Below are 10,467 nucleotides of genomic sequence, written 5' to 3' on the forward strand. Positions count from 1 at the left end.
CCCGGGTAACTTAGCCTACCTCTCCTCCAGATCTCCACAAGGGAAGCACCTCCTGAGCGCCATTTTAACCAACAGCATGACTTTGAGGGCTCTGAATGGCAGGAACAGCCAAGCATCAACTCAGAGGCAGCTGGGTCTCCAAGGGGGGGTCTCGTGTCACTCTTCAGAATCAGCAAAAAAGATGGCGAAAGGAACAATCATTAAAACACAGTGTCTTATTTGGGGATTATAAACACATATTGACTACACTGCGCAAAATCAAGCAAGTTAAAGTAGCCATTAGAGATGACAAGCAAAATTAAAGTGTTCAGAGAAAGTGAATAAACAATAAACTGAAGCAGTTTATTAAACACGGCAAACAGGGCGGACTTCGTGGGTGAGTGACCCATGCAGTTGCTCAAGACCCGATGGTCCGATAGGCCCTGCACTGGATCTAATGCTCCTTTCGCCATCTTGAAATTCTTAATCATTTTTTAGCAAGGGGGCCCCACATTTTCATTTTGCACCGGATCCGGAAAATTCCGCAGCTCCTTAAAAGACCTACACCCAGAACCAAAATGGAAGTGTGGGGGAAGCGAGCAGGCACAGGGAAGGCTGGGCTTCCAGCAAAAAGGGGACGGACCGGGGAGTTGGGGGCCTGGTGAGGCAACTGGAATATGATTGAGAGCAACACAGAAAAAGGAGAAGGCAAGAGTGGAAGGGAGATCACGCAGGAGATGAAGACATATATAAAAGAAGGCAGGGAGCAGCGGAGGGAGTCTGGGCAATCTCGAAGGAATGACAAGGGTAATTTATTGACAGAGGAAGTTTCGAAAATTCCTTGAAAAGAAATCTTAACCAAGGAATGAAACAGCCAGAGGCCGAAATGCAGATGCCTCTCAGGGGAGGGAGAAGGGGTGGGAAACCTCCCCAGAAGAGATACAGGTCTGCTTTGTCCAGGCAGAACCCCTACAGCTTCAGGGTCCCCTCACCCTGTAAAGGCCCCCTCAAGGTTCTTCCAAACCTTGTCGGGTCTTCTAAATGCTAATCTATTCTCACTGGGGGACCTCGGCCCCTCTGACTGAGAAAACACAGGCTTCTCATCATGAGTCCCAAGACTTGCCGCCTCTCCCTCCCCCCCAAACCGATGCCTCCCACCCTCTCACCCACCCTGTCCCTGGGGCCACGCTGGCCACCAGTCCTGTCAGCCCACGCCAGCTCCCCTCTTCTGGGGCCTGGCTCCCCTGCGACCTCCTCTTTCAGTCTCCCCAAACTCTGCCCCTCCTCTGGCTTCTCCCTCGTCACCCAGGAACCTCATAGCTCTTGCCGAACCCCCAGAGCCTTTCCTCAACTCTGCAGCTGCCCATGCGTTCCACTCACCTCGAAGCTTTGTGAACAAGGAGGTCGTCTCTACTTCGCCAACAGCTGCCCCCTCCAGCTGTCTAGTGGGGGGCACTTATGCTTGTTGAGAAATGCGAATTCAGCAGGGGCGATGGGGATGGGACGGAGGAGATTCCATGCACAGGAAAGAAAGATCACCTCGGCTTGCATTTCTCCCAACACCCCTTCTGGCATTGTCCACTGCGGGTCATCACGACCTCCGAACACCGCTTTCCGAGTCTCTTTCTTCTGTAAGTTCTCTGCACCCGCATCTCTATCTCGTGACCCATCTTCTTGAATTCCTCCCACTTTCTCTGGTGTCTCAGTCCTTCTCCCCCGTCCTCCTCTTCCCCCTCTGCCACCCGAGGCCTCCCCCTCCACTTTTCATTGCCATGTTTCATTCTTCTTCACTTATCTGGAGACCTTATTCCCCCCCTGCTTTGCCTCTAGTTCTCTGCAGACTCTTCTCAGAACTCTTGTCTCCACCACCCCATCAAGAGCAAGATGCACATTTCTAACCTCTAGGTCAACTGTCTCCCCTGATAATCTGTTAGAAACTCAAATTCGATAAATCTGGAGTCTGAGCCATCCATCCTTTAGTACGTTTTAAGACATTTGAAAATGCTCCTGCCCTGTAACCCAGGTGATCTGCTTCTAGGAATTTATCCTAATGGAAAAATCAGAACGATGCCCTAAGATTTACACATGCGGTGGTTCATTGTGGGTTCATTTATAAGAAAAATGGAAACAACCCATGTGTTTTTTAATTGGAGAATGATTAAAATTATAGTAAATCTAAAAGATAGAATATTACGCAGCCATTTAAAGCATGATTTGAAGAATATTTAATGGGCTCTGCCTACCATCCTAACACCCCGGTTTGACAAACTTCCGCATCGCTCGGGTTTAAGCTGTCCCAAAGCCAGAATGTTTGTCCATCTCGGTCACTGTTCTCTCCCGGTATGTGGGCTAATGCTGGGCCCACAGTGGGTGCTCACGACTATTTGATGAATTGATGATTGAGTCATCTCCTAACTGTTCCTTTTCTGTTAACACACACACATCCAAATGGTCATTAGGCTTTACGATTTTCGTGCATTCATTTATCCAGCATATATTTCCCGAGCGTTAACCGTGGACCTTCAGTGAACATCTCCTACCTGCCTGCTCTGCTTTCTCCCCACCAGACCATCACCTCCTCCTTGGGAAAACTACCATCAACCCTCCAGCCTCAGACCCCGGCCCCGCCTCCCCCACTGCCTCCCACACCCACTTGCCTGCCAAGGTTCTGATCATGTCACAAGCCACCACTGAAAAGCTGGGCTGAGTCCCCACTGTCTGCCAAACACGGACCCACATTGCTGTTCTCCTGAAAGTTCTGCCTCTCTGACGGGCTGATTTCCTAATGCACCCCTAACATTTCTCACTGCAAACCATACACGCTCCTAACTGCCACGGGCTCTCCCCTCTTTTAAGAAAGACCAACATTTTCGTCTTGCCAGGTTTATTTTTGCTTTAACGCACCTTTTCATTTTAACTATTACATAATAATTTTGAACCATCTCGTAATTCAAATTTTAAAAGGTTAAACAACAATACACAGTAAATCCTTGAGTAACATCATTTCGTTCAACCATGTTTCGTTATAATGTTGATGAGTTGCATAACAACTTAACTCTTCTGTATATCAATTAGCCTGTGGTAAAATTGGTGTCATTATACGTTGTTTCACTTAAAGTCAAAGATTTTATTGAGGACATTAAGTTAGGTCTTACTGTGTCTCCAAATTGCTGCTATTTCTCAGTCACCCAAGTCCCCTTCCTGGAATAAAGCCCTGTTCCTTATTTCCTGTGGACCCTCCCCAAGGCTGCATGTATAAGCAAATGCATAATACACAGAGGCCCACATAAATACTCATATGTACTTAAATAGATATAGGTATTCTGTTTTTTGTTTTTTGGGGTTTTTTTTACAAATAGTAGCTAGAATACACAAAAAAGTTTTTTTCCCACTGTTCTGTACCTTCTCAGTAACAATAGATCTTGAAGATTGCCTCATATCCACACATAACATACCTCATGTGCCATTTTTAATGCTCAGAGGGTCTTAGGTTTCATACTTTCAATGAATGTTTTATTTGGGAGCATGTAAAGAAACTAATTATACAACAAATAGAATGGGGGCTAAAAATAGAATGTGAATTTTGTCTGCTTGCTGTTATCCCCCATGATTTAGCCTTTCGTAACTAAAATAATAAAATAGCTTTGTTTCGGTGGAGCACGATAAGTAGGAATAAAGGCATTCTGTTCTGTAAGAGTGTTTTCCACTGCCCACCCCTTGACGGGGTTCAGTGGGAGCCATCTTGAAGAACTGATGAAGAAACCTAGGACTTTACATTTTGAGAGGATGTTCAATTAATAGGCATTTTGCTTGAGGTACTTTTTCCAAAGAGTTGGCAGTTGTCTGATTATTGCTAAAGAAGAGATGAGGTTCACTCGTCTTATAAACAGATGGCAAAGCATTAATAGAAGAGGCAGATGTTAAAGTACTGTTTCACTGAATACCACATTTAGTTCTCCAGTCTCTCCCTACAAACCGTCACTTTGCCAGTGATGGGGCGGTGGCAGCGATGGTGAATTTATGAGGACATACTGGCCTTCCGCTGCCCTTCCTGCTACGCCTGACACTGTTCACTCCTCTTCCCCTTCCCTGTCCAATGGTAAATAGCTTGGAAGTTCAAGATCTTAGTAGCAGCAGGAGCTGTCAGGGATCAGAGCAGATTCAAAAGAAGGCCACTGGGGTGGAAGTGGGGGCGGGGTCATCTCCAGGTCTTTGCAGAGCCACAGTCTCCTGCATCCTCGTCAGGCCCTGGCTGTCATAGGGACCCTCACTCAGGGAGTCCTGCTCCCTGTGTTGTCCAAGAAACAAGGACAGTCACAGCGGTGGCCAGTTCCTGAGTCAGTTCCGTCTTTGCAGATCCCCTAACATGATGTTACCAGAAACTGCTACCGCAAGTCCATCTAGGGGCCTGACGTCTTCAGGATCTTCCTAGACTACTAGGTGGACATGTGCTGAACTCTCCCCTATCTTAAAACAAACTGGAGCTAAATAAAAGTTTTTATTTTTATTTAAAATCTCCCCTGTTCTACAAAAAAATCCTCTCTCGAGCCTGTGTATGCCTCAAGCTACTGCCCTGTCTCCTCCTAGTCCCTGCTAAGCTACTTGAAGAGCCATCTGTATTCGCTGCCTAGACTTTCTCGTAGTCTCTTCTTGTCTCCACCGTGTCACTTGGATTCTGGATTTCACCGCCTCCACCATCTGGAAACCTCCCTCTCAAGAGTCAGGCATGTCTTCTAAGAAGCCTCCTCTAAACTTTCATCTAGAAGTTTGACCGCTTCTGGAAGAAGATAACACTGACTGCCCCGTCCCTCCTGGAACTCTCTCCCCCCTCGGCTTCCGAGGCCCGCACCGCCCTGCCTGCCCCCGTCCTTCGTCTCTGCTGTGCTCCTCACAGCTTTCTGCCGATCACAGGAGGCTCTCTAGCTCCCAGTTCTTCTGACTCCTCCTGCTCTGTCAGCAAGTAGATTCGCGCCCCCAACCTGCACGCTCATCTTTGCACTCCCAGCTCTTTCTTTTCTCCCGTGTGTCCAGACGGATACCCTTTAGACACCTCAGACCGCTCACCCCCCTCCTTACTGTGGCTCCGTTCCTTTGGCTTCTCCACTTCTCCGCTGTCTTGGTTTGTTCCACCGTCGTCATCAGCCAGGACGCTGATGCCCTTCTTCCTGGTCTTTCCACTTCTACTCATATTCCTTCCAGTGCCTTCTCAACTCTCCATCAAGAATACTTTCTCTAAACTTCACTTATGCTGCGTCTCTGCTTAACATACATCAGTATCTCCCGATTTGCAGTGTATAAGTCTCGACGTTCTCAATATGGCAACAAGATCATTGTGAGCCTCTCTGGATTCATCTTTCATTTAATCTTCGCTTCTGCTCTATAGTTCTACTGAGGTATTTCTGTATTTCCAGGCCCGGGTTTTGATTCTGGCCCCTCCACTTACTACGTGTGTCGCCCTGGGCTAGTTAGTTGACCTCTCTGGTCTCAGTTCCCTCATCTACAGAGTGAGGATAATAAGAGCTGCCTAATTGGTTGTGGCAAGAGACTAAGCGAGGGAGTAACTATGTAACGTCCGATACAAAACAAGTGATTGGTGAATGTCACCTGTCGTGAAAGCCTTCCACCGGCACTCTGCATGTGTGTGTCTGTGGGCGTGGATCTGTCTGTCCATCTCCCATCAGATTTTTGGTCCCTCAAATACAGGTGCAGGGTCTGCTTCTCTTCATCATCCCTTACAGCCTCCATAATTTTGTTGAATTAGTCAAACTAAATTGAATGGATCCTGTTCCTACTACTACTATCTCCACCTGTGGAAACTGCCAGCTATTAAGACTCACGCAGCCCTCCTCTCTTGCTGGGCTGCATCACACTGCGTTCGGTGGACCGCCTTCTGTGTTCTTTTAGTGTGAAGCCTCTTTGTCATCTGAAACTTCTTGGGTTACATTTTGCAAGTCAACTGTGGCTACATCTATATTTCAATATGCACAGTTTTTAACGAGAATTTGCTCTTGGCATGAGAAAGCTCATTTGACAGTGCCACTACTGGGTATGGGTTAAGAGTATGCACTTTGGAGGCAAACCACGGCTTAGGTTCAAATCCAGACTCATCACCAGCTGAGCCCCACATGTGGTTTTGGTCAAGTTGCCATGCTTCTGTTTCCTGGGGGGAGGTGTAGCGTATGGCGGGCGAGAGCCCTGGGCGTTGGGAAGAGACAGAGCTTTGAGACGGACTATGTGTCCTTGGGCAAGTTGCCTAACCTCTCTGTTCCTTAGGGTCCACATGTTCAAAAGGAGGATAATACTATAACATACACTGCAGGGTTTTTGTCAGGCCTAATGAGATAGTGCAAGTCCTCTAGGTGTTCAGCATGGATTCTGACTCATCTCCAGGACTCAGGCAAGATTGGTTTTGCTGTTCGTGTTAACGGTAGCGTAGTCACTATTGTTACTGATACTATCACTATGACCACAACTCCTCCTGGGTCCATTTTACTGCCTGCAGCCCTGCATCAGATGCCTGTGTCAGGCCAAAGAAGAAAGCAGTCACCCCTGACAAACTTAGGCAGGGCCTCTGAAAGTAGATTGTTGGGGACACCAGCAAATTCAGGTCGCTCCATTTCTGGGAGACCTGGCTGTGTTATCAGGGAACATCAGAAAAAATACAACCTAATGTCTCTACGCCACGCCTTCGAATGTTGCGCTGACGGCATCCTTCAGCATCCACGGAAGAGTTAAGCCTTATCTTTTGTTTCCGAGAGGCAGCCACGTACAGATGATCTTGATCTTGTTAAAAAAAAAAAACAGGCGTCAACGTGGACACAGCTGTGATTGCATCTCAACCCCATCAGCTGGTGAAAAGGGAGCTTGGATCCGAAGGTCTGAGCAAAATATTGAAAGCGAGATTACGAAGAATGGTGTTTATTGAAGGGTCAGAGACATGAAAGCAGAACGGACCCAACAAATGGAGTGAAAATTGAAAGTAATTGATAAAGACTATGCAGAACTTAAGACTTAAGGAAAAGAAGCAAAGAAAAGCTTTAAGTACCTAGAAGAAGAAATCCACATACAATAATGTCAAAGAGTTTCTTGTGCACTCAGAGGGAATATTAATTAAGATGCTGCAAGTCAATTCAGGTAAAATTCGGATGAATTCAAAGCCATATATATATATATATATGTGCAGATATATACATATTCATGTCTCTGCATATATGTGGGTGTGTGCAGATATCTCTGGAATATAAAAAGAGCCAGGAGAACAATTCAGTGTTCTGATTTTTCCTGCTGAAAGGAATTGAACCTTTTTTATTAAGGATAATTTCCGTATCATTTTAGCACAGCAGTGCCAAGAAAATCTCCCAAATAATATAAAGACTGATTTTTCAATTTCTAGGCCAATGGAAAATTATTGAAATTTTAGATGATTATCAAATCATTTCCCTATATATTTAATTTTGCGTAGAATAAAGGAGAGGAAATATATGCCCACACTTCTGTCTTTGCAGATTGACAAAGGTCGACTCAGGTTAACAGTATAATCTTTTCAAATAAATCGTTCCGGAACATATATATCAATGAGTCAGAATGGTCAACTTGGAAAGCAGTATCATTATTCTAGTGATTTTGCAATTACTGAGACATCTTGAAATGTCTCTTTTTAAAAATTCTCTCCATTGATAATTACAATACATGAGAAGAGAAAAGCATTTATTTAATCAAATACATTTTTGATCATCTACCAGGCATTATGCTAGATATCAAGCAAGAATTAGACATCAAAAAGATACAGGCTAGGTCTAAGAAGGCAGATTTTATTATTTTATTGACTTGTAGGAACATTACCAGGTATGTTCACTTACCTTATTTGTTGAACTGGTTGTTTCCAAAACTCAGATCTACCCTTGAGGAATCAAGATGTGATACTACTAAGGATATTCAAAATTAATTGTCAATTTTAGCAATTCCCAAATAGAAATTCTGTAAGACATGTGGATAATGGTGGAGTAATTGTTTAGTTTCCCAGGGGGTCTACTTTTGTGGGAGAGGACTCACTTGAAAAACATTTAGTTTTTTAAAAAATTGTTCACTATATATTTTCATATGTATTTTTGATAGAGTATATGTGTTTTATATATGCTTCACAATAATACACACACACACACACACACACACACACACACACACACACATACATACACAGACTCCGTTTTTAGTGTATATCTTAAATCTCAAAACATTTTCTCTCTACGAGGGCACTAGTGGGTTTCTCATTAATCCGTCTGCTCCCATTTTCTCCCCTTTTCCAGAATCCTAGGGAATCGGGTGGCTGAACTAGAGAAAAAATTAAGAACCCTGGAAGTTTCTGGTTTGTGGAGTCTTCCAGGTAAGCAGAATTTCATGAAAATTGTTTTCCTTTTTAAAGAAGCGCTCACATAATTTGCAAATATTCTACCTCTTCAATGTTCTTTTTTTGGAAGATTGTTGCCGAGAAATCTACAAGTGTTTTAAACTTAGAAACTGTCATTTTGGGAGGAAATCAGAAAAAATACAGTAAATGTGCAGATTATCATCTACGTAACTATGAAGTTTTGCTAAACTAAATTCTGAAATTGTTTTTTTAAAAATTTTGTAAATATAGTAAATTATTTCATTTTTGTTACATATAGGTATCTTATAAAGATTTGTTCCATTTAATTATCAGTTCTAAAAATGAATGTTTTGCTAAACTAAATTCTGAAATATGTTTTTTAAAAATTTTGTAAATATAGTAAATTATTTCATTTTTGTTACATATAGGTATCTTATAAAGATTTGTTCCATTTAATTATCAGTTCTAAAAATGAATGTAAGAATATATAAAGATTTGTTCAATTTAATTGTCCATCCTAAAAATAAAAATAAGAAAAAACAAATGTTCCAACCCAAATGCACTTTACAACTTCTTTCTCCTCTCTTCCCCATCCCTCCTTTTTTTTTTTTTTTTTTTTATGTAGCTTGAAAATCAAAATTTCCTGTGGAGAGTTTTTTCACAATTGTATACAGGTGTGGGGACACACTGACGTTTCCCTTTAATTAGCTATATTTATCTTGTTTGTCTTGGTCAGATACCCACTTCACAAGACCACCGTGAAGTATTCCCTCTTTCTTTACAGTCTCCAGAAAGTAGTATTTATCATTTTCCACAACCTCTCTTTCCCTGGAAGCAATGTCGTACATATATTTTTAGTTACTTAACCTTTCTGCATAAACCAGTTTCCTCTACCCCTGATTCGTATCAGTTGCTTCCCTGTAATTTTTGAGAAATGAAAATTGTCACAGGGACGTGGACCACAACACATTTTCTTAATGTAAATCCGAATCGCCGCCTTAGGTTGCCTGAAAGTGTGTTTCATAAATTAGAATTTTTAGCAGAGATTCCTTGAACTTGCTGTCAAAAGACCTAACAGAACTAATTAGTGGCGAGTGCCCTCCTGGGGATTTGAATGATCCATTTTGCACGAGAACCTTTTGATGCGGTTAAAACCTTATCTTCTTTGAAGGCCTTCCTTTTATTGCATTGAATTTCAACACATTCGGGCAAATTTATCGTTTATTTGTGCAGTCAGATTGCTATTTCTGTGCATGTACTGTTTTTTCCCCCTCTCCAATGACTTAGTGAAATTTCACAATGTTTTATTTCTACAACTTATATAAAAAGCTGGAAGTTGAATAACTGAACGAATGCTGAGAATTTTCTTCCTCTGGTGTTGTTTGGTCTAGGTCAGAATGGCTATTATGCAATAACAATTGTTTTTTTTTTCTTCTTCCTTTTGCTGCCTGAAGGCCTGAGCTACAATGTTTCAGTAGGATTTGGGAGTATGTTCTATTTGAAATATCTGTGTTTGTGGCTTATATCAACAGTGTATTAATATCATCCCTGCATGTAAATAAATAGAAATGCATTCTCTATGTATCCTTGCACTTTCCTGATTAGAACAATTGAAATGGAGAATTCAATTAGTACAAAGCAAATATTAAATGGTAAAATTAGCTTTGAGGGGCTCGGTTGAATGGATTTTACACCATGGCTATGTTTGTTTTCATCTCCAGCCTCCACATTGATGCAAAGTGGGAGGACAGGAAATTGAGTGGCAATTTCCCGGATGCGATACAGTTTATGTAACAGAATAGCATTTCCCGGGTGCAGTGAAGGATGTCACAATGAAGCATGGCCTTATGATCATTGTCAAACCCTGGTAGAATAAGGGGGATGGACCTCTCCTGGTGTAAATCAGACAAACCCCTTCTGTCTGCTCATTGTTTTATGGCTCCATTTAACCTACTGGATAGCGGAACAAGAGAAAGTATATTCTTTTCCTCCTCCTCCTCCTCCTCCTCCTGTTCATCCTCTTCCTTTTCCACTTTTCCCTCTTCCTCTTTCTCTCCCCAAGTAGGAGCAAATCATAGTGTTTCAGCCAACAGGAGGGAGCTGAGTCTCAGTGGTTTCAG

The 10,467-nt window shown here is 42.9% G+C and overlaps 1 protein-coding gene across 3 annotated transcripts in view; it reads left to right on the forward strand.

Annotated features, from left to right (window-relative positions):
• CCDC149 (coiled-coil domain containing 149) overlaps positions 1 to 10,467 on the forward strand; it is a 97,776-nt gene that overhangs the window by 71,824 nt on the left and 15,485 nt on the right. The window contains exons 10-11 of one of the 3 annotated variants that reach the window (XM_039838069.1): positions 8,286 to 8,366; positions 8,520 to 8,529. In XM_039838069.1, coding sequence (XP_039694003.1) covers positions 8,286 to 8,366; positions 8,520 to 8,529 — 91 coding nt within the window. Of the gene's footprint in view, positions 1 to 2,470; positions 2,667 to 4,335; positions 6,780 to 8,285; positions 8,367 to 8,519; positions 8,530 to 10,467 lie in introns of those variants that run through there. The other 2 variants (XM_039838068.1, XM_039838067.1) reach the window with 2 other exon arrangements.

The sequence above is a fragment of the Pteropus medius genome, unplaced genomic scaffold, assembly GCF_902729225.1.
Source record: "Pteropus medius unplaced genomic scaffold, Ma_sr-lr_union100, whole genome shotgun sequence".
NCBI classification, from domain to species: domain Eukaryota; kingdom Metazoa; phylum Chordata; class Mammalia; order Chiroptera; family Pteropodidae; genus Pteropus; species Pteropus medius.